Raw genomic sequence first — 24,976 nt, forward strand, 5'->3', positions numbered from 1 at the left:
AGAAGGGAAGGGGTAAGGAACTGAAGTAGCACCGACGAATGGGGTCAGAAGGACCAAGACAACTGATGGTTGCAAGGCAAATTTTATTATGCTACAGTGGCAGATTATATAGACTAGAAAAAGGAAGGTTGCCAGATGGTGGTTCACATTATCTACAGACTGTCTCGGCTCAAGGTTAACTTCCCTGGGAGGAAACCCATAAACCCAGAATCATCAAAAATAACCTGCATGTGCAGGGGGGAGACAGCTTTGCTTGTCTCATTTTACATTCTTTCTGATTTCTGGGCCCTGGTGATTTATCTCCCATGGAATGGAACAAGGAGGGGAACAAGTAGGGACAGTCCCTTTGAGCAGCGGCGGCATGTCTGTAGCCTGCTCTCAAGGCTGACTGCTTCCCACAGGTCCCCCTTTTTTATTTTTTAACTTTTGCTGCAAAATAATTCCATGTAGTTTAGTGCCTAGAGTAGTATACTGTTGCATGAGGATATGAAACAGACATGAGAAGATTATTATCAACAATAGGCAAATTATGGCCAGGGTAATAAATCCTGACAACCTTCCAGTAATCCAAGACTGAGGGTTTAACCACTTTAAATGATCCAGTAAAGTTTGAATTACATCTTCTGGTGAAATAAAATCAAGATGTACATTTTGTATATCCTGAATTTCAGCATTTAATTTCTTAAGATCAAGACTAATATTAGTATCTGACCAAACACTCAGCAGATGCATTTTTACTTTTTCCCATTCCCAAATACAGTCATTGTACTTTTAAGGAGTAACAAACATCCATGTATACTTTGCATGACAAGCTAAACGCATCCTCAATTTTAATGCTGCCATCTCATCTCCAATCCCCAAAATTGCGTTTTTAAATTCATCTAACTTGTTACTAATCTGTTAATCTAGGTGACTTTGTAAAGATAAAGCAAGACTGGTATGTTGAGATAACCGATTAGCAAAGTGAGCATGATGAATACTCTGTGAAAGAGCAAGACCGGCAGTAGCCGCGGTAGCAGACAGAGCAGCTGAGGCAAGTAAACTTACTATTAGCCACCCAAGAAAGCGTCTCCTTCTCTGCAAGGCTTTAGAGAGTTCCACCCATGCCTGCACTCCAGTATCTTCATACCAAGGTTCTCTCAGATGTACAGGCACCATAACATATATGGGTTGCTTTAGTATAAGCACAGATTGCGTTCCTGCAGAAGGGAACATACAACTGCTAAAAATACAATTAACACAGCTAATACTACATCCTCCTTTGGAAGAATTACCAATGTTAATAGAACCAAACAGCACAAGTTATAACAGGTGTATTGGAATAAGTTAGAGCTAGTTTCCATATATCCCAGTTCTTTTGAAATGTGATAAACCTATCTATGATGAGAATAGAAGAGATAAGAATTGACCCCTTGGTATAATCTATAGTACACCATATTTGGTTATTATTCCAAGATGCATTGCAACGTTCAAAAGTGGATCCAGGAAAGTTAACGGTCATAAAAGGAGGAAATTGATTTTTTGATTTTCTGTTAAGAATAGTAACCTTATGTCCAGCTATAAGTATCCCTTGTCCTCCAAGTAAACGCTTCATACAGAAATAATTTCCTGAATCTTCACCTATAACCTTGGCTATAGTAATAGTGGAATCCCTAAGTGATGAGGCGTATGAGATTTGACCTCTAATATTAATAGGTTGCCCATTTTATACCAAATGATGGTATCCTTAAGATCCTCTCGTCGGCTGGTAGCCGGGCATATAAGAGTAATGTTGGTTCCTGTAAAACGAAGGATGCCTGGAGAGCCTGACAAACTAATTGATTGATCCGTTCCCTCATAAACATCTGTATGCTCATAACTAATAGCCTTTACACATCCAGTTTCCAGATTCAATGGGCTAAGACAGACAGGGTGGGTACTAAACCAGTTAGTATAATTTACAGACATATTGTTTTGTTTTATATTCCCAATAAGAGGCCCATAAACAGTTATCATTGTAAAATACAGGAAACTCTGCTTCAGACCAAGATATGGGTTGTAATGGTGGAGGATCAGGTACATAGGCCCAGTAAGTTGCTGCATTAACAGAGGGAACACATGAAATGGTTGCCAACATAGCCAAAAATAAAGTTACAGGTGTAACAGGATTATTCTGTTGTTTCACTAACTCTTGAGCTCGTGAAACTAATTGTTTAATTTGTCCCCAAGTTGGAACATCACTCCTTTGAGTCGTCCTGGCAAGTGGTCTCCTCTTCTTCTTCTCTTTCTGAATCAACACTGTCAAATTTTCGGGAGAGATGCAGAGCTTCTTCATCTTCTGAACTAGTTGTGAGCTGTGGTGAGCCGTCTATTTGCTTGACTAAGCGCTCAGGAAGCCAACGAGGTCCAGGCGAGGATCTGGGAAAGATACACACGTGACCACGTCCCCAAATCAACACAGGATCAGGACCACGCCAAGTGCTGGTTAACGGATCTTTCCAGAGGATCTCCGGAGATTGAGAGGCCAATCTTGGCTCAGCCACCAACCTTTCCCCTGCAGAGCAGCCAAATTTGTCAACAGTGAGAAAATTTAAAATAAACAGAACATGATTTATAAGGTTATGTGGTGTTGTTCTATACAATTCCCCCCTTTTTATTTTTTCAATAGTTAGCTTTAAAGATCTATTTGCACGTTCTATAATACCTTGTCCTTGAGGGTTATATGGAATGCCAGTAATATGGGTAATTTGTAATGAATTACAAAATGTTGCAAAAGCAGCACTAGAGTAAGCGGGCCCATTATCTGTTTTAATAATTTTGGGAAGGTTCATGAAAGCAAAACAGTGTAATAAATGAGTGATAACATGTTTAGTAGCTTCTCTGGTCTGTGCTGTAGCACAGAGGAAACCAGAATAAGTATCGATAGTGACATGAACAAACTGTAATTTCCCAAAAGACAGGATATGAGTAACATCTATTTGCCATAAATGTCTAGGTAATAATCCACGAGGATTAACAACATAATGTGGAACAGGAAGGTGAGGTAAGCATTGTGGGCATTGCTTAACAATTTGTCGGGCGGCTTCACGAGTAAGGGAAAATTGTGTGTGTAATGTAGCCACCGACTGATGGTGTAAAGCGTGCAATTGCTGTGCTGCTTGTGAAGCAGTTTGATCATAACTTACCATAATATGAGGGTGTCCAGGACATGGACCATGAGTATCAACAGTATGAAGATAATGAATGCAGTACATTAGCCATTCTTGACAGCATGACAAACGGAAAGGAGGAGTACGGTAAATTGGGACATGTCCTGCTTTAGGGAAAAGAGATTGAGGAGGAGGAGTAACTTCAACTCTATTCTTGGGAGGAAAATGTACAGGATAAAGATCACGTTTAGATCGAGTTAAAACATCTGCAGTCGCATTAAGTTTAGTCAATGGACCAGGCAAGTTAGAATGAGCACGGATATACAGACCTGCAACAGGACCATCGTGGGAACGAATAAGCTGTTGAAGCAAACGAAAAGAGGATGATAATTCAGGGTCATTAGTGTGTCCTATGGTCGCAGTCTCCAGAAGAAATAATAAGCTAATAAGATATTTACTATCAGAAAACAAATTAAAAGATATAGAAGGCAAATGTTTAAAAGCCATAATGACAGCAAACAGTTCAACACGTTAAGCTGAAGTCAAGGAAGTTTCTTTAATGAGTTTTGTTCCGTCATCAAAGATTACAGTAGCCACTCCTGAAGAAGAACCGTCTGTAAAAACCAAAGGTACATGAGGAACAGGCTGTTGCCTAATTATAGAAGGAAAGATATGAGTTAAGTTTGCTGAATTGGATCAATTTATCAGCAGGGTAATGGCATTCCAAGGTACCTGAAAATCCTGCAAGAGCAAGACCCCATTCATTACTATGTTGAAAAAGCCAATTTTGTTGACTAACTGAATAAGGGATAATAATTTGAGAAGGTTCTATACTTATAGGTTGTAAGCATCTAGTTCTACCTTGCATTATTAAATTACTAATAAGTTCATAATAAGGGTTAATAACTTTAGAGGGTGTAGTTTTCATATGAATCTATTCAATAATTCCAACAGTTTGCCATAAGACGGCAGTAGGCACATGAGGAGTTGGACAAATTATTAAGAAAATTGGAAGGTGAGTATGAATTCTAGTTAATTGTGTAGAACTGATAGATCTATTGACTATTTGTAAAGCTTGAAACCCTTCTGGAGTCATAGAGCGTGAAGAAGAGGATCTGAGTCACCTTTAAGAATATCAAACAAAGGCTGTAATTGAGCAGTAGTACGTTTTAAGGAAGGCCTTAGCCAATTAATATCTCCAAGTAATTTTTGAAAATCATTTAATGTTTTTAAATTATCAACTCGAATTTGCAGTTTTTGAGGCCTAATAGTAGTGTTATCAATATATTTCCCCAAATATAAAAATGGAGATTGTCTTTGAATTTTTTTTGAGGCAATGACCAAGCCAAATGATTGTAAGGACTGTTGTAAAAATTGAAAAGCAGTCTCTAATAAAGAAATATTATCAGTGGCTAAAAGTATATCATCCATATAATGTATGAGATATAACGATGGAAACCTTTTTCTCACAGGAGTCAAGGCCTGAGCCACATATTTTTGGCATAATGTAGGACTATTTGCCATGCCCTGAGGCAATACTTTCCATTGAAATCTCCTCATGGGTTCCTTAAAATTTAAGGAAGGCAAGCTAAAAGCAAAATGTTTTCTATCTTCAGGAAACAAAGGAATAGTGAAAAAACAATCTTTTAAATCTATAACTAAAAGGTGATAATTGTGTGGTATGGCTGTTGGAGAGGGTAGGCCTGGTTGAAGAGCTCCCATTGTTAGCATAGTTTTATTAACAGCTCTTAGATTCTGTAATAACCTATATTTTCCAGATTTTTTCTTGATAATAAAAATAGGAGTATTCCAAGGACTACAGGAAATTTCTAAATGCCCTAATTGTTCCAGTACTAATTGTTCTGCAGCTTCTAATTTCTCCTTTGTGAGGAGCCATTGGTCCACCCATACAGGGTCATCAGTCAGCCAAGTAATTGGATCAGCAGTGAGTGGAGGAGAATCCAAGGCCCCTAAGAAAAAACCAAACCTTGTCTATCATTTTTTATTTTCACATCAATAGGATAGACAGTTCCTTGTTGATTTGTTCCCAGCCCTTTCGTGGGAAGAAATCCTTGATCCAACAACATATTAGAGACTTGGGAATTTGGACTATAAAGTAATACTCCCATTTCTTTTAATATATCTCGGCCCCAGAGGTTTAAAGGCAGCCCAGGCAAAACGTAAGGCTGGAAGTATCCTGAAAGGCCCTCACTATCTTGCCATAATAATAACTGACTACTTTGCACAGGAGAAGAACTTTGTCCTATTCCTTGAAATTCTGTAATAGTAGGACTAATGGGCCAATGTTTAGGCCAGTGTACCTGCGTCATAACAGAGACATCAGCTCCAGTGTCTAACAAACCTGAAAAAACCTTTCCATTAATGGTTCATTTCATTTCTGGACATTCTTCCCCTATCTTCTGAATCCAGTAGGCAGCATTAGATGATCCAAAAGCCTTTGTTTCTCTCTTTTGATGTAAAATTTGTCCATGAGGTACAAAGGGCAAAAGTAGCAATTGTGCAATTTTATCACCAGGAGAAATAGTTATTATGTTTTTAATAGTTTGTGCCATGACTTTTATTTCTCCTTCATAGTCAGAATCTATGACTCCTGGTATAATAGTTAAACCTTTCATGGTGACACTACTTCTTCCCAATAATAGTCCCATCAAACCCTTGGGTAAAGGTCCATAGATGCCCATAGAGAGGGCCTGAGGACCCATTTCAGGAGTTAATACATAGCGGGCGGAGGTACTGAGCTCCAGTCCTGCACTTCCTGGTGTTGCTCTGGAGAGCAAGGATATTGTATGTTTTTGTTTTTGGTTAATGTCTGATTAATAATTTGAGGAGGATACACCGACACTGCCCTTATTATTTGTTGGGGCTGGGGAAGGCCCCGGGAGGAGTTTCCTGACAGTGGTGTCCCACCGTTGTGGGCCACTGAGCAACAATCTTGTGCCCAGTGTTTTCCCCTATTGCATTTAGGGCATAAACCAGGAATTTTCTGACCATCTGGAGGTTTTTGAGTAGGGAAGGAAGGACTAGGGTTAGAATTAAAAGATCTACATTCTCTAGCAAAATGACCTGCCTTTCCGCATTTAAAACAAGTCTTTGTTTTCTTTTGATTGTTTTTAAACCCCACTTTAGTTAATGCTGCAGCCATAGCAGCACCCTGTATATAAGCAGGCCCAATGTCTGCACAAAGGCGAATATAATCCTCCAATGTTCCCTGTTTTCTCCAAGGTCGAATCGCAGCCTGAGACGCATTATTAGCATTCTCAAAAGCAAGCTGCTTAACTACAATTGTACCAGTGAGTCCGTCCACAATGAGTCTCCCCACCGCCTGTGACAACCTATCTACAAGATCAGCATATGGTTCATCAGGTCCCTGTCTAATTGTTGAAAGATCCTCAGTTTTGTGTGTAGAAGGTCATTTCCTCCAGGCTTGTAATGCCAAATGATTTATTTGAGGATAAGCAACAAAGGGATAAGTTAATTGATCTTGTAAAGAAATATATTGTCCTTCCCCAATCAGTATATGATAATCAACTGCAATATTATGGGCAGCATTCTTTTCTGCTTGTTCAGCAGCCCGTTCATAAAAATCAAACTTCCATATTAAATAATCTCCACCATTTAAACAAGCTCGTGCAATAGACTTCCAATCAGCGGGGGGAAGAGCTTCTCCTGTCAACCACAGCAGCAGTAAAAGGAGCAGTGGGCCCATATTGAGCACAGGCAGATTTTCAATCTTTCAAAACTTTAGAAGGGAGAGCCTGATGCTCCCTAGTAGCTTGTTGAGGATTATTAGGACCAGGTCTTTCTATGACGGGACAACAGAAAATAGGGTCTTCTCCTCGTTTTATGGCTCCTTGTACAGCGCGCTGCAAGGGACTGAGCATTTTTACAGATGTGGATTTTTGAGGAAGACAGTCCTTATTAACCTGCAGCTTTTTCACTGACTTATCTATCACAGCCATTAGAAAACCATCCTCAGGATAGTTCTCTCTTTTATGTTTAAAAGCCTCATCTGTTAAGTCAAAATGTTCCTCTTCATCTAAAATATTTAAATTAATTAGCTCTTTCAGTTTAGGAAGTGGCGACACGGTAGCTGATACTACAGTCTCTCCTTCTGCCAGAGGCTTATGTCTTTCTGACTTTACATTCAAATCAACACTATCATGAGAAGAATCTAAACATATTTTTATCAGATTCCACAAACTATATGTAACAACAGGAGTATGAGTAGGCCCTCGAGCCTCATAATAATTTTTTAAATCTTCTCCAACTTTCTGCCAGATTTCTATGTCAACAGAGCCGCCATCAGGAAACCAGGGAGATACACCATGGATATGCTGTAAAAATTCAGTCAACTGTGAAGGTAGAAACTTTATTAACCCGAGCTTTAAGCATGGAAAGTAAAACCTGAGCAAATAATTCACACTCCTTTGAGCCATTTTGCCCCATCTTATTTTACTTCTGACTATTGCCTTATGCCTCTATTAGTTTCACTTTTACTGGTGGCCACACATACTTTGCATAAGGGTTCTCTTACCTGCACTTTCTTTTTCTTTTAATTGCCTTCACGCTTCCTGTTCGAGTGCCACTTGCCGCGGACCAGCCGGAGAAAGAGGATTTCACCGCCCAGGGTCAGAAGGGAAGGGGTAAGGAACTGAAGTAGCACCGACGAATGGGGTCAGAAGGACCAAGACAACTGATGGTTGCAAGGCAAATTTTATTATGCTACAGTGGCAGATTATATAGACTAGAAAAAGGAAGGTTGCCAGATGGTGGTTTACATTATCTACAGACTGTCTCGGCTCAAGGTTAACTTCCCTGGGAGGAAACCCATAAACCCAGAATCATCAAAAACAACCTGCATGTGCAGGGGGGAGACAGCTTTGCTTGTCTCATTTTACATTCTTTCTGATCTCTGGGCCCTGGTGATTTATCTCCCATGGAATGGAACAAGGAGGGGAACAAGTAGGGACAGTCCCTTCAAGCAGCGGCCGCATGCCTGGCATGTCCGTAGCCTGCTCTCAAGGCTGACTGCTTCCCACACATATGTTGCCTTGTTTAAGCCTCAAGCCCTCGATCCTTTGTTGAAATACAATAATTTCATTCCTATGGTTTTCAATACCAGAAACTCAACTTCCAGGAGGGCTAAAGTCTAATTTGTACTCCAAACCAAGTAGCAGTGCAGTTCGCTACTACTGAGGCTGAATCCATAAAGACTTCAAGACCACGTCCAGAAGGCAAGTTATTATATATAACACCCTAGAAGGTCTGGAACATAATTATCATACACATAGCTGGTCCTTCAGAGCTTTTTACCTATAGCATGTTTTTTGATGAATTTTATTTAATGTACTGGAGATAACTGTGACTTACTGATCAAATATTTGAATACTTATACTTACCTGGGATTTCATTTCTGCTGAAAGAAAAAGGAAGAACAGGACTCACTTAAAAAAAAAAACTTTAGAAATGAAAGTAAAAATCTTACCCCACACTATCACTTTTGGAAGCAGCATAGAGGGGCAGTCAACGGTAAAACACTGGTGAAATAGGTCAAAACTCTAGGCCAAAAATCCATTATTATTATCATCAGTGACAGTACCACAACTGTGCCCTTCGTAATTAATAATCACTCCTAAGAATCTTCATTTGGCACCAGATGATGTGTTTAAGAGAAACAGTCTGGGAGGTTTTGAATCAGACTTGGTTTTTTGTTAGCCAAGTTACAGGAGAATTTTTAAAGTGGGGGGAAGGGAAGAAGGAAATGGACCAGGAAAAGAATTTAAGCCATCATCTATAAACCAACAAAGCACTAATAGTTCTAAACATTATGTCAGACACTAAAATGACTGATATAGCCTCAAGTGGTTTATAAAACCTATAAAAAGACTACACCAGCAAAGTCCCCATTTATCTGTAGAGTTCAGAAACTAAAACAGGGAATATTTTAGCTTAAAACCTTATCTCAAGAGAATCATATACACTTCACATGAATAAAAATACCTGAAACCAAACGTTTTAAAAAGCTCCAATACCCAAAATATAAAGAAAAATATTAATTCAGAAGACTCAATCAATCCATGATAATCACAGAACGGCTGGGCAATCTCTATCTCCCTTCCACACTAACCATCCATCCCATGGAAGACCAAGGGAGATCAGACCTTCCAGACTTACCTTCCAGACCTTCCAGACACCTGGCTGCTGCAAAATTCTATGGAGACTCCTTGTGGAACAGCAGTTTCCCATCTCTTGTGTCTCTCCCTATCATGATCATGCAGGAAGCAAGTCTGGCTGTGCTATTTCTTATCATTGTCTGTCACCCATCTGCAGCATGGTATTGTACAGATAGGGAAAAAGTAGTTCCCTTTCCCCCAGAAGGTTGAGGCTCAGGTACAGGGGTAATTCTCCTGTGCACACAGTCATTATTTAGGCCGACTCAGTGACTTCAACGGGCTTAATCATGTGATCAGGTTTGTTGCCAGCTGCATAATGCTCCCACATCTGTAGATAGAGCCGCTCTAGGTCTATTGTGTATTGTTTGGTGTTGAACAGAGGGCTAGATGTTCTCTGCTTCCAGACTTTGCCACGAATTTTCTTCAGGTATTCTAGATCAGTTCCCAGTTTCACAGCTATGTCTTCATATTCTTGTCTATTTTTAGCAATAAGCTCAAGACAGCCTAAACAAGTGAGCTGGGAAGCTGCAACTCGGGAAGCAAGAGTCTCTCCTGGCATAGTCACCATGGGTGTCCCTGACCAAAGGACATCCATCCCTGTGGTGTGTCCATTACAGAGTGGAGTGTCCAAGCAGACATCAGCCAGCTGGCCTCTCCGAACATGTTCCCCTTTAGGAGCAACAGGTGAAAAAATGATACGGTTCTGGGGAAGGCCCATATTTTGTGCGTACTGTTGAATATTAGGTTCTCCTACTGCTGGAAAACGCAACAGCCACAGTACACTATTGGGAACACGCTTCAGAATATTTGCCCACATCTGCAAAGTAGATGGGTCAATTTTATATAACTGATTGAAGTTACAGTACACAATGGCATCTTCCGGTAACCCGTACTGAGGACGTGTGGTTACAATAATGGTACAGGGAACCTCCTCTCCAGTGGCAGCCTTAATGCTGATCTGGGTAGTTGCCAGTCCATTGCTAAGACTGAATCCATTAATTGTTATCTGAATTTGTCCTCTGTTAATCATTTCAATAACTGCCTCTGCAATAGTATTCATAGGAATGACAGGCATATTAAGAGCTGTATTACTGCTGTCTGCGTTGTCTCCTCCATCAGGACATTTCATCTTGACAATTTGCACATCTGGGAGACTATCAAGAAATGCTTTGAGGTCGATGCCATTCAGCACAATCTGATTGTCATAAATGTGCCCATTGGACTTAAAATCGATGACTGCTTTCTTCTTCAGGTGAGGGAACATATTAGCATGATCACCAATAAAGAAAGTATGGGGCATATAAGCCAGTTTCTCAGAACACTGCTCAGCAACTTCAGCAGGTGAAGTTTCCTGATCAGTGATGATATAATCCATGAAAAGCATGCCACTGGTCCCAGGGTAGCCCAGCCACATTGCCTGAATAGGAGCTGGCCTGAGAGCAAAGAGTTCATTTCGAGCACCCCTGGTATAACCATTCATATTTACAAGGATGTGTATACCATCTTGATGGATGCGATCAGCTGCTTTCCCATTGCATGGAATCTGAGAAAGATCAATGAAATGATGGGCTTCTGCCATCACCTTCGCTCGGAAGTTTGTGCCATCATCTGGGCTCAGGGCATAACAGAATACCTCAAATTTATCAGGATTGTGCATGCCTGGAATAGACTGCATAAGATGAGAAGTAGGATGATTCCCAAAGTCAGAACTCACGTATCCTACACGCAGTCGACCATCACTGAGCTTCAAGTCTTTTGGATGTTCATACGGTGCTTTATGAAGGACATTGATCTCATCCAAGCAGAGGTTCCCATGCCGCTCAGCAATAGCCTTCCTGAAGCCATGAGAAAGAGGATATAGCATACTATGATGAGGCTACACAGAAGGCAACTATTCTTCTCCAGCTGGTCAGCCACAATGCTGACCAACTTCTTCATTCGCTCATCATAGTCTGTCCAATCACAGACAATCTGCAGGCAATGAGCCAAATCACAATAAGCGTCAGGAAAATCAGGTTCAAGCTTCACAGCAGTGTGATAAGAAGCAATTGCTTCTGGAATATTCCCTGAATCCTTGTGAATGGAAGCCAGATTGCTGTGGGCATCCGCAAATGCAGGGTTAATCTGAATGGCACGAGTATAACACTGCAAGGCTCCCTGAACATCTTGCATCTCCTTTAGAGTGTTTCCCACGTTACAGTAGGCATCCGCAAAGGTAGGACTGATTCGAACAGCCTCCTTATAATGCATCAGAGCTTCCTGCAGTTTTCCCTGCTTCTGCAATACACTTACTAAATTTGAATGGGCAGCAGCAAACTCTGGGAAGACTTCTAATGCTTTACAATACAAGCGAACTGCCTCTTCAATGTTCCCCTGGTCTCCTTTGATATTGGCTAGGTTATTCAGAGAGTCTGCATGGGTGGGACACAGCCGCAGAGCTGTATTATAACAATCTTCTGCTTCGGCAACACTGCCCTTCTCTTCCAGAGCGTTGGCTAGGTTGCAGTAAGCATCAGGGAATTGTGGTTGCAATTTAATAGCTCGCCTGTAGGTGTCTATTGCCAGATCTATCAGGCCTTGCTCATAGTATACACAAGCCAGGTTGGCATGTACCACTGCATGATTTGGGCTCAAGCTTAGGGCACAAAGGTAAGCTGCCACAGCTCTGTGAAAAATCCGTGCCTCTTTCAAGACATTTCCTAAATTGATATAAGCATCCAGAAAATTGGGGTCAAGGGTGACAGCCTTTTCAAAGTGATGAATTGCAAGGCAAATCTCCCCTTGTGCATTGAAAACACAGCCAAGATTACTCCAAGCTACTGCAAAGTTCGGTTGCATCTCCATTGCTTTCAAATAACATGCCTTGGCTCCTTCCAAGCGACCCAGGGCTTTGAGCAGGTTCCCCAGGTCACTGCGAACACAGTACAAATCAGGATTGCACTGAAGAGCAGAGACGTAAGCTTGTACTGCCCCTTCCATGTCGCCCGCTGCTACCAAAGCAGCTGCCAGGTTAATATAACCATCGATGAAATCTGGTTTGAGATGCAATGCATGCCGGTAATGCTCAGTTGCTTCCTGCAACTGCCCTCTTTCCTTGTACACATTCCCCAAATTCGAATAGGCTTCTGCCAGAAGAGGGTTCTGTTTAATTGCCAGAGTACTAAAGTGGGCAGATCTGTCCAGCCTTCGACACTGGAAGTGTAGAGCTGAAAGTAATAAAAGTACTCCAGTATTGTCTGGCTCTTGTCTCCACAGCTGCATGCAGTGTCTCTCAGCTGCCTCAAAATCTCCTGCCTGATATTCTTGATGTGCCAACTCAGCTAACCCTTGGAAGGAAAGCATACGTTTCATTGGTTCTGTGCTGTCGGCCACGTTGCCCACAGAAGACGCCATCTGGAGCTTCTGGAGAGAGTGAGAAAAGGGGGTAATTGAGTCCCGCTGCCGCCACTACTGGCAAGAATGTTTCTAGAGGTAGGAAATACGAGGGCAGCAGACGTACCATTGCTTTGGCAGGCTTAAGCAGCGGCAACAGTTACAGGCACCGGACCTTAGGAACTCTGGTTGGCCATCTACCTCTCACGCTCTTGAAATCTTAATTCTTAACCCTGCCCTCTTCCACCATTTTTCTCCTAATCAGGGAATAAAAATTACCTATACACTTGCCTTAGAAGAAATCAAAAGTCAGTAGTCCAAACATTTTTTAAAATTTTGTTTTCTGTCCAGTTGGAAAGGAAATACATGATTGACTTTACTTCATCATTCATATAGTCAATGTGGAAAACATTAGGGCTGTGAATTTCAATACAGTAAGATCAGAAAATTTTAAATTGGCCTTCCGAAACCACTAATAAGTAACCGATGTTGTATATAATGCTAAAATCTTAGAGACTGAGTTTGATATTTTAAAAGTTCTGAAAGGATTAGCTAATTTCTCCTCATCATATTTCTCATGCCTCAAACCTGAGTATTACTTTTTTTAAAATAAATTTATTTATCTTTATTTATTTATTTTTATTTTGGCTGCGTTGGGTCTTCAATGCTGCGTGAAGACTTTCTCTAGTTGCGGCGAGCAGGGGCTACTCTGTTGCGGTGCCCGGGCTTCTCATCACAGCAGCTTCTATTGTTGTTCTACAACTCTATGGGTTCCTTTTTAGGTCCTATGAAGAACCCTAGATATTAGTTCATGGAATTATAGGTTTTTGCAAAATTGTCAAAAGTGAGATATTTTAACTTCCATCAGGTAAGACCAGCATCTCTTTCTTTGCCAATTTTCCTTCTATCATATTCTGCTATGTTGGATCATTCTGGAATGGCCACAGGCTTTTTTGAAATCTGGCTAAGGAGATTTTATTTTTTCTGTGGTACGCGGGCCTCTCACTGTTGTGGCCTCTCCCGTTGTGGAGCACAGGCTCTGGATGCACAGGCTCAGCGGCCGTGGCTCACGGGGCTAGCCGCTCCGCGGCATGTGGGATCTTCCCGGACCGGGACACGAACCTGTGTCCCCTGCGTTGGCAGGTGGACTCTCAACCACTGTGTCACTAGGGAAGCCCTAAGGAGATGTTTTAAGTGAGGCTATTATATGATTTTCAGACACCGCCATATGTAATTGACTATATACTATCCCATTACAGGAATAACTTCCAGTACTCATACTGACTACTCTACTGACTTAACTAGCACAAGACACAGAAGCATAAGGACAAAAACCACCTTACAATATTGCCATGTCTTGCACTTCACAGCTCTCAAAGCATGTGCGTTTGAAGAAGATAAAAAGAACTGAAAAGTACAAAACCAGAAGCTATTCTGTGGAAAATTATTTCAATCATCAGGCATGTGAAAGATAAGTCAAAGATTCAGTTCTCATCAATGCTTAGTCAAAACGGAAATTTTCTTCTGTGAAGAATATACTCCAGGGGCTTCCCTGATGGCGCAGTGGTTAAGAAGCCACCTGCCAATGCAGGGGACAAGGGTTTGAGCCCTGGTCCAGGAAGATCCCACATGCCACGGAGCAACTAAGCCGGTGTGCCACAACTACGGAACCTGTGCTCTAGAGCCCGTGAGCCACGACTACTGAGCCTGCGAGCCACAACTACTGAAGCCTGCGTGCCTAGCACCCGTGCTCTGCAACAAGAGAAGCCACCGCAATGAGAAGCCTGTGCACCGCAACGAAGAGTAGCCCCCACTCCCTGCAAGTAGAGAAAGCCTGCGCAGAGCAACGAAGACCCAACACAGCCAAAAATAAATAAATAAATAAATAAATAAATAAATAAATAAAAGAATATACTCCATCAACAATGTGTGTAATGGAATGGTGTGAATGAGTATTTTATCAGAATTCCTGTAATGCACAAACCTATAGCAGTACTGAAATCAGTAATGCATTTATAATAGTAAATATTTATGAGGAAGTAATCCATAGAGGTTTTCTCAAAGTTAACAATGAAAATTAATGTGACATTATCAATAATAAATTGTGAAACTGAAATAAACTTTTCTAAACTATTAATAACTAGAAGCAAATTCTAATCAACCATGTTACAAGAAATCTATGTCTAAAAACTACAAAGTTTATTTCTTAAAATTTTATTTCGAAAATACATAAACTGTCGTATGAGGAGGCAGTTAAAGAATATATAGCTAAAAGAGTGGGGGAAAAGTTTTATAGAGACACATGTGGCAGTAGTTAATTTTTAAATGTCATTTTTCTAGATTTTGTGACACCTATAGTATTGATATTTGAAAGCATTTAAAAAATTGGAATTTGAAGATTTGCTACTTCCAGGTAGCATAAAATATTTTTAAGCAAAACAACATTTACACTGAGAAAAACAAAAAAAGCCAAATAAAATAGCCAGCATTCAATCAAAAAGTTCTAGACAAACCAAGAGATAGAATCATATGACTAAAATTCTAAGAAAAGAACAGATAATACAAAAATATTTATATAAGATATTGTGTATCTTTATCAGGAAAAGTCTATCAAGAAAAGACTTTAAAATCATCAGAATTAATATATTTTATTTATTTGTGTATTATATTTATATAGATATTTATATATTTATATAAAGAACTTAAAGATAAAGCCCTAGTTAAGGCAGTGACAATAGCAGTAGCAGTGGGAGTGAAAAGAAATGGTTATATTCAAGCATATTTTGTCAGGAAAAGTTCAAGATCAAATGTCTGACTGCATACATGGGATGGATAGACGGAGTGGGAAAAATGAAAGTTAACTATAGAGGTTCTAGTGAAGATGGGGTTGCCGTCACCCAACCCAAGGGGCTGCGATCATCCCCAAGGTCTAGGAGACTCAATGGGAAGGTCATGGTCAGAGGCAAAGTTAATTGGTGGGAAAATAAGACTCCCAGTCTCTCCATCTCCTTATACCAGTTTTTTTTAAACATCTTTATTGGAGTATAATTGCTTTACAATGGTGTGTTAGTTCCTGCTTTATAACAAAGTAAATCAGTTATACATATGTCCCCATATCTCTTCCCTCTTGCATCTCCCTCCCTCCCACCCTCCCTATCCCACCCCTCTAGGTGGTCACAAAGCACCAAGCGCATCTCCCTGTGCTATGCAGCTGCTTCCCACTAGCTATCTATTCCTTATACCAGTTTTGTTTTTCTGCTCATATACGTAGCAGCATTTCATTCAAGGGGAAAGTCATTGATCTGACTGGTCAAATTAAACAACATAGTTCAAGGCACATTTACAGTGGTTAGTTCCTCCACAATTTAGAAAGTCATATTCACAATTTCCCTCTTCCTGCGCCGCGGAACACATTGGCCATTCCTCCAAAGTTTCCACTCCACAGAGTGGACCAGAGATGACATTAGCCCAGAACTGAGAGCTTGGCATGAGATGGTGTCAGCCCCACATAGAGCTCTGGCATAAGTTATAACCCAACCCAACTCTACAGAGAGCTCTGCATGGAATCCTGGGAGTAAACTCAGCCATAATAATGTGATTCTGTTTTTCATTTGCTTTTCTTCCTTGATTAACTTTCCCTGGCCACTCTGACAAACGAACTTTCAGGCATTCCTGGGCCACTAACTTTATTCCATTTAATGTCATCCAGATTCCCAAGAAAATTACTAACTATAAGGAGGGAAATTTGGAACATGGTGAGTTTTAGATGCCTGAAATATACAGGTCATTGAATCCAGTTAAGTAGCAAATTATCTGGATCTCAAATATGCCAGTAGAATAGCAGACTAAGCTCAATTTAATGTACTCTTACTGGAGACACATGTAAATTCTGGGTCAATTTTGAAAAAGTTAAAAGCACATAGCTGAGATTAAAAGAAAGAAAGGAACACCTGCATGTTTCAGAAAGTAACAGAGAAATTAAATCCAGAGAAAGAAGAGCGGACTGATGTCTGTGGATTCCGTTTCTTAGTATAGGCCTTATGTAAATAGGAGCTGGAGCTAGAAATCTAACATTACCTTGAGGCCAGGAATTTAGACTCAGGATGGAACAATATTGAGAAGTTGGTACAGATATCCTACAGAAATTTCATGAGGAACTGCTTAGTCCATTAAGAGGGCCAAGGGCGGTGGTGAGGAAGATTGATATCTCTTGAAAACCTTCAGGTACAGAAAACATCAACACCTCTGAAAAGTAGGCCTGTCCTTCCCAGCGTTGTGATGGCCAGGTTGTCACTAACCTGTAAGGCCCTGTATGAATCAGAAACTGCAAGGAGAGTAATTCAAAGAAAAACAGATGCAGGATGGGTTTGGCAATAAATCCTAGGACCCTATCAGAAACAAAATTAAAACCACTCTAAAGGGAAATTTTAACAAACCAGAGCAGATAGTATCCTAACCAGAATAGAATAATAATTCTGAGGAAGTTACTTTAGTTATTTAAGTAATATTCAATGCATTTCCATGGCCAGGCCCTTTTGAAGAATTCTAAAACATATACAAACAATTCGTTTACATCTTATATATCCCACCATCCAGAGCAAAATCCACTTAAGTACTGTACTGGTGGAAACTGGGCAGCACTATGGAGACAATAAAAAGGTGTTTACCATCAAAAAACGTGAAGGTAAGAAAGATAATGTCTAATTTTTAATTATCCTGTGGTTTATTGAAATCTTTTGGAAACCCAAAATAGAGAAAACCTAGGAGGCAATGAAGACTTAAATCTTTAGAGATTTATCAACTCATCTATAAAAGCTTTATTAATCTCTTCTTTTAATACCATTCCTGAGAGGTATAAATGTGTCCAGTGATAGGGTTGAAGAAGCCTGAGAGAATTTCAGTTGTTTACTATTCTTGGTCAGCTATTAAGACCTTTCAGGAGCATCTTGATTTTCATGGCATCGTCCAACAAAAAGCAGGATATTTTACAGAAAGTCCTGGTCCACTTTTTGGCTTGCTTTTGTGTTTATGTTTTTGGTTTTCTCACATTGGGCGGTACATTAGGCTACCTATTGCATACTCCCTCATTCATGCATGCATTCATTCAAACAATATTTACTGAGTTGAGATATTTAATTAACACCCAATAAATGATGTTTAGATGAATGAATGTGCTTTTTATCAAAGTGTAAGTACTGAGAAAAATTACAGAATGTATGATCCCAGCCCCACAAAAGCCCCACAAAAGCATATAATTGTGTTGAGGATATAACATATGCTGGTGAAATAACTAATATATCATATTGGACAGTTTCTAAGTTCAAAAATGAGTTTTTATAAATAATCAGAGCCTAAGGAGGACAAAGAAGGGACAGTTCATTATGGGTTGAATCTATCAATAAATGTACATTTCAGATGAGATTTGAGATTGACCTTAAAGAAAGAAGAGGACTTAGATATATGAACAGAGAACAAAAAAGGCATGGTGATACCGTGTGCTATAGTGTGGCCAATATTTATGTTCTTCCTTAAAGATAGTCAGAGATAACCCAAATGTAACTGTTTCCATTCTCAGTATCCAAACAAAATGGCAAATTCTGTCTTAGTAAAACTAATGAAAAACACAGTCTTTAACGAAGACATTGTGAAGGAAAGGGGGAGAGAAAGGCTTGCATCCCACACCACACAACAAAACTTATTTAATTATTTGTTTCATTTTCTCCCTCTGAAAATTTCCTCTCCCTCTCTCTGTACGTCTCTCTTCTCCCACATCTGGCCACACTCTACCAGCCACCTTTCCAGATCTTTCCAGAACTCTCCATCCTAGTTTCATTATGCCACAAGTTAAACATCTCACAGGTCTCCAGGATGCATCCTCATCACTTATTCCACAAAGACAGACAAAGGACACTTCTCAGGATCACGTTTCTTGGAAGGAAGAGGTCATGAGGAGTGATTATAAATACTATAAGGTGGAGAGCAGTGACTTAAAATACCATTTTTCCTCTTAGAATGTGAATACAGGGAACTTTGGGAAACTAGAAAATCTAGAAAGGATTCATTGATAATTATTTATTTTCAATGAATAAAATAAAATGTAATAATACGGCTAAACTCTGACAGATTAACTTTTTCAAAAGTTGCTTTCACACACCTTCACTATTGGGATGTTTGATAAACACATCTTTCTTCTTTCTTTGCAGATACTGGCACCAAACTTTCAAACAATAAGAAACTTCCCATAAGTCCCTTGCCAGGCAAGATTAAGGTATAACAATCCAAACAGATTTTTGAAGAAGACAACTGGTTGAAAGCACAGGAAAAGAGCTGGGTTTCTCTTTTTCAACAGTCACATAATGAGTAATGTGGGAATTGGTTTACAAAGTCTCTCTCCATGAGGGGCTAAGGTTAAGATTAGAACTTCTGAGGCCAGAAGAGCAAAATAACTACAACAACCCACATATTTTCAAGAGCCGCACTTTGGATGTGAGGGACTGATTTTTCCCACTCTGTTTTCAGCAACCCAACTGGTGTCTTTATTAAATGACATAAGAGAATACAGTGTGGCCAAGAAGGCTTAGATTTCCTTAGCCCCAAGTCAGATATTCTCAAGTGACTGTCCACTTAAATTAAAAAGAGAGATTTACAAGAGGAAACTGGATACAACTGAGTGTACTTTTATTTCAACCCTTTACCTGAATGTTTTGTTTTGTTTTCAGTTCTCCACTGAAGTTGCCTACATTAATATATTTTTAAGAACATTTCCTTAAGTTGAAGTATTCATTCAGTATATTCATTTACTATAATTGAGAAAAGCCAAATGACTTAGGCAAATTCATTTCTATATTGCCACAGCAGTGTATTGTGAACTAAATGACACCTGGCAGTTCTTTACTCAGATACTAACTCAATTAGAAGGCAGAACAAGGATACTTACCCATTCAGGGAAGGAAAGGTCACTTAGCCTCTGTAGCTGTCTTAGGTCTCTTATCATCACAGTAACAAATTGAAGACTAAAAACCATACGATCATCTCAATAGATGCAGAAAAAGCTTTTGAAAAAATTCAATATCCATTCATGGTAAAAACTCTCCAGGAAGTGGGCATAGAGGGAACATACCTCGACATAATAAAGGCCATATATGACAAGCCCATAGCTAACATACTCAATGGTGAAAAGCTGAAAGCATTTCCCCTAAGATCAGGAACAAGACAAGGATGCCCACTCTCACCACTTTTATTGAACAGAGTTTTGGAATTCCTAGCCACAGCAATCAGACAAGAAAAAATAAATAAATAAAAGGACTCCAAAATGGAAAGGGAAAAGTAAAACTGTCACTGTTTGCAGATGGCATGATACATAGAAAATCTGAAAGACACCATCAAAAAACTATTCGAGCTCAAACATGAACTTGGTAAATTTGCAGGATACAATAGATTTCTATATATAAATTTTGTATTTCTATACACTAACAGTGAACTATCAGAAAGAGAAATTAAGGAAACAATCCCATTTACAATCGCATAAAAAAGAATAAAATACATAAGAATAAACCTGCCTAAGGAGGTAAAAGACCTGTACCCAGGAAACTATATGACACTCATAAAAGAAATGAAAGATGACACAAACAGCTGGAAAGATATACCACGGTCACGGATTGGAAGAATTAATATTGTTAAAATGACCATCATACCCAAGGAAATCTACGGATTCATTGCAGTCTGTATCAACATATCAAGGGCATTTTCCACAGACCTAGAACAAATAATTTTAAAGTTTGTATGGAAACACAAAAGATCCTGAATAGCTAAAACAGTCTTGAGAAAGAAGAACACAACTGGAGGAATCATGCTCCCTGGCTTCAGACTGTGCTACAAACCTACAGTAATCAAAACAGTATGGTACCGGCACAAAAACATCCATCACTGGAACAGAATAGAGAGCCCAGAAAGAAACCCATGCACTTATGGTCAATGAATCTATGACAAAGGAGGCAAGAATATGCAATGGAGAAAAGTCTGGGCTTCCTTAGGGATGGTTTCATCAATTAATTTGTTTTCTTAAATGGACCATACTTTTCCATGTCTTTGTATACCTTGTGAGTTTTTTGGTTGAACATTGGGCTTTCAAATATTATAATGTGGTGTCTATGGAAATCAGATTCTCCCACTTTCCCAGGGTTTTCTGGGCTTTTGATTGTTGAAGGCTGTAGTAGTCTGTTTGTTTAGGGACCTTTCCAAACTAGTTTTGCAATGACTGTACTCCTTATCGTATGGAGGCACTGAAGTCTCTGTTCCTTTAGTTCATGTTTAGCTAATGTTTTGACAGAGATGTCCTTGAATTCCTGCACCTAAGACAAACAAAAACAAATATACACAAGCACATCCACATGCACACTCAAAACCACACACCTCTCCCCATTGTGCAGATTGCTGGATCACTCCTTCAACATTTAGCTGACCTGCAGTGAGTTCAGGGCTCAGCCCATGGTAAAAGCTTAGAGACTCCTCTGGTGTTTTCAGAACATGCATCTTATCTTGAGTATGCATGTGGTTTTCTTAATTTCTCTGGACACGTGTACTTTTTGTATGTTCTAAGTTCCCAAAGAATCTCCCCCAACTTTTGCTCCTGCATCTTATGTGGTCTATTGTATTTCAATGCACAGTCTTCTGCCCCAGCCATCTGTGCTTTGTTAGTTCACCTTGCACTTTTTTTGAGCAATGACCGCTGCTTTTCCAGATTGTGTTCCAGGTTAGCTAAGGCAGAGATAAGCATCTTCTGTCAGTCCTTCAGGTAGCTCCCAGACAGGTTAGAACAGATACACATAATAATCCGAGAGTATAGTTTCTTCTCCTCCCTCCTGAAGCAGGATTGAGGGTCCCATACTAGGAATGGTCTGCTGCTACTTTAAGACTATCACTGCATTAAGACCCCACCACTTTGAGACCATCACTACACTAACAGTAGATGGGGCAAGGGCAAGTAAAAATGCCACAAAGCTTTCCTGCCATTTTCAAATTGCCTCTTCCCTGGTTCAGTATGTGTTTGGTTGCTGTAAATCTTTGCCTGATTTCAGGACTAAGAGAAACTCAAGGAACGCCACAACAAGAAACAGTATACTCAAACTCTCAGATGCCAAAAGACAGAGAAAGAATCTTTTCTCCCAAAGGAGAAAGAAAAAACAAATTTGTTACAAAGCAGGGATCCTCAAAAAGATTCATAGCTAATTTCCTATCTGAAACCACGGAAGCAAGAGGCCAGACATATTTAAAGTGCTGAAAGAAAAAAATTGTCCACCAAGAATTCTATATTTGGCCAAACTGGCTTCAAAACTTAGGGAGAAATTAACACATTCCCAGATGAACAAAGGCTGAGGGCGTTTGTTTTACAACTTCCTAACACTGCCCTATGACAAATGCTAAATTGAACCTTCAGGTTGAAATGAAAGGACACTAGACAGCAACTCAAAGCTGTATAAAGAAATAGAAATCTCCAGTAAAGATAAATACATGGGCAGATACTAAAGCCAGTATTGTGCTACTGGCTTGTAACTCTACTTTTTATTTCTTACATGACTGAAAAAACAAATGCATAAAATAATCATAAATCCATGTTATTGGGCTCACAAAGTATAAAGGTGTAATTTGTGACAACAATAATGTAAGGAGGAGGAATGGAACTGTAGAGGAACAGAGTTTCTGTGTGCTATTGAAGTTGGTTTCAATTCAAATGATATTGGTTGAACTTTAGAAGGGTAAATGTAATCTTCTTGATAACCACAAAGAAAATATCAATAGACTATATGCAAAAAGAAATGAAAAAGGAATCAAGAGTTCACTACAACAAGATCGGCTAAGCACAGAAGAAGTCAGTAATGGAGTAAATGAGGGGAAAAAATGCATAAGACGTACAGAAAACAACCAGGAAACAGACAGAATTAAGTTCTTCCTCATCAGTAATTTTTGAAAAAGTAAGTGGATTAAGCTCTCCAATAAAAAGATAAATATTGGCAGAATGGACTTTAAAAACATCCATAATCCAAGTATATGCTGTCCGCAAAAAACTCACTTGATTCCAAGAGACACAAGTTGGTTGAAAGTTAAAGCACAGAATAAAATATCCCATGCAAATAGTAACAAAAAGAAAGAAAGAGAGAGAGAGAAAAAGAAAGGAAGGAAGGAAGGAAGGAAGGAAGGAAGGAAGATAGATCTGGGATGGCTACGTTAATATCACACAAAATAAACTTTAAATCAAAACCTATCACAAGAGGAAAAGGAGGCCACTATATGTTGATAACAAGTTCAATCTATCAAGAAGCTATAACAACTATAAACATATATGTACCAAACATCCCCCAAATATGTGAAGCAGACATTGACAGAATTGAAGGAAGAAATAGATAGTTCTAAAATAATAGCTGGAGATCAATACCTTGCTTTCAATAATGGATAACACATCTAGACAGAAGATCAGTAGAGAGGCAGGGGGACTGAATAACACATTTAACCACTCAACAACAGCAGAATACACATTTTTCTCAAGTACACATGGAACATTCTCCAGGAAAGACCATATGTTACACCACAATACAAGTACCAATACATTTTTAAGAAACTGAAATCATACAAAGTATCTTCTTTAGCCACAGTGAAATGAAGGTAGAAATCAATAACAGAACCATTGGTAGCCATTTCCCATCATGCCTGCCACACATGATATAAAGCAATGCAGGGAAAAACATAATTGACCATTTAGAAAAGTGGGAAAGAGGACATACCATTGACACAGAGTGTGTGCTGTTTCCCGTTGTCAGGGATAGAAATAAATTAGCATCATTTATTCATTAGTGTGTTAATTTCTTGGTCAATCATTGGGCAGCCAGTGTTTCTGCCTGATGGGAAGATTTCCTATACTCAGTGTTGAGTGGAGCCAACCTTGAAAGGGACATTTAAAAGGATTATACTGTGATGGGCTTAGCAGTACCCTTCCTCCTATGCCAGTATTTAGGCTGGGGTAGTTCCATGCAGTGTGTACAATCGTAGGCCCCAGGTCACCAGAATTTAGTTGGATTCGTTTTGTTAATACATTCCCTCAGTACTTTGTCTTTTATTTGACTGTTGCATTTACTTCATTCTTTATTATCACTGCGAAACAACTTTGTTTCCTGTTCAGATGCCAAAAAGTGGATATCAATACCTCCTGAGTTTTACACATCACAGATCTGTTTTACATATCAGAGACAGAGACAGCAACTATTTCCTATGACTTTGAGACATGCTTTGAACATGTGATTAACATGTTGAGTGTTGAAATGTGTGTCGAGCTCATTATACTTGCTCTAAAAGGTTTCAAACTGCAAAGATTTAAACATCTTTATCTTTGAATAGTTTTCCTGTGCTGTCCCTTTGTGTCAGACTGTTAATGTGCAGTCTGGCACCTTCAAATAATGTGGCTTTGTAACCAATTATTTACATGTTGTTTTATCCACAGAGAATCTTTTTTTAAATAAATTTATTTATTATTTATTTTTGGCTGTGTTGGGTCTTTGTTGCTGCACGTGGGCTTTCTCTAGTTGGGGTAGGCAGGTGCTACTCTACATTGTGGTGTGTGGGCTCCTCATTGCTGTGGCTTCTCTCGTTACGGAGCACGGGCTCTAGGCGCTGGGGCTTCAGTAGGTGTGGCTCGTGGGCTTCAGTAGTTGTGGCTCATGGGCCCTAGAGCACAGGCTCAGTAGTTGTGGCGCACAGGCTTAGGTGCTCCGCAGCAAGTGGGATCTTCCCAGACCAGGGCTCGAACCCATGTCCCCTGCACTGGCAGGCAGATTCCCAACCACTGTGCCACCAGGGAATTCCCCCACAGAGAATCTTAAGGTCAAAACATACAACTCGATTAACTACACTTCCTCCTGTTCACATTTCCCTCATCTTATCTTCATCTTCTGTCTATGTTTCCTTGGCCCTGTTTATATTAAGTGCTTTTGCCATTATATATATATATATTTTTTTTGCCATTATATTTGATTGTCTGTATTCCAGTGAGTTACCACAATGCTTTATGAGACATGGTAGGATATAAATGCATTTAAGTTATATATATATATATATATATATATGTGTGTGTGTGTGTGTGTGTGTGTGTGTGTCGTTTGCTTGAGTGCAGTGTTTTTTGTTTTCTGTACTGAATTCATTAGCATGGGTCGGTATAAAATTTAGCATAGGTCGATATGTAATTTGTAAACTAATAAAGTCTTAAAAGTGAGGAATTAAGTCTTTTAAAATTTA

General features: G+C 39.5%; 2 protein-coding genes and 1 long non-coding RNA gene across 5 annotated transcripts in view; 2 read left to right on the forward strand and 1 right to left on the reverse strand.

Annotated features, from left to right (window-relative positions):
• Positions 1 to 8,123, forward strand: part of LOC125965699 (uncharacterized) — a 147,702-nt gene extending 139,579 nt beyond the window's left edge. The window contains exon 7 of the mRNA XM_049716403.1: positions 7,428 to 8,123. Within this exon, the coding sequence (XP_049572360.1) occupies positions 7,428 to 7,489 (62 nt within the window). The 3' untranslated portion in view covers positions 7,490 to 8,123. The remainder of the gene's footprint in view (positions 1 to 7,427) is intronic.
• On the reverse strand, positions 1,379 to 11,133 carry LOC125964772 (UDP-N-acetylglucosamine--peptide N-acetylglucosaminyltransferase 110 kDa subunit-like). Its single transcript, XM_049711348.1, has 2 exons — positions 9,324 to 11,133; positions 1,379 to 3,488 (listed from the first exon to the last, which is right to left on the reverse strand). Exon 1 carries the CDS (start codon positions 10,995 to 10,997, stop codon positions 9,576 to 9,578), a length of 1,422 nt encoding a protein of 473 aa, XP_049567305.1. The 5' UTR covers positions 10,998 to 11,133; the 3' UTR covers positions 1,379 to 3,488; positions 9,324 to 9,575.
• On the forward strand, positions 10,446 to 24,234 carry LOC125964826 (uncharacterized). 3 transcript variants are annotated; one of them, XR_007478095.1, is made up of 4 exons: positions 10,446 to 10,574; positions 12,578 to 12,793; positions 18,898 to 22,455; positions 22,739 to 24,234. It is a non-coding gene; the product is annotated as an uncharacterized LOC125964826 (long non-coding RNA). The 3 variants fall into 3 exon arrangements; XR_007478094.1 differs by having other exon boundaries at positions 18,898 to 24,233; XR_007478096.1 differs by lacking the exons at positions 18,898 to 22,455; positions 22,739 to 24,234 and adding an exon at positions 13,954 to 16,370.
• Positions 24,235 to 24,976: the final 742 nt, after the last annotated feature.

This window comes from Orcinus orca, chromosome 1, assembly GCF_937001465.1.
Source record: "Orcinus orca chromosome 1, mOrcOrc1.1, whole genome shotgun sequence".
In the NCBI taxonomy this organism is placed as follows: domain Eukaryota; kingdom Metazoa; phylum Chordata; class Mammalia; order Artiodactyla; family Delphinidae; genus Orcinus; species Orcinus orca.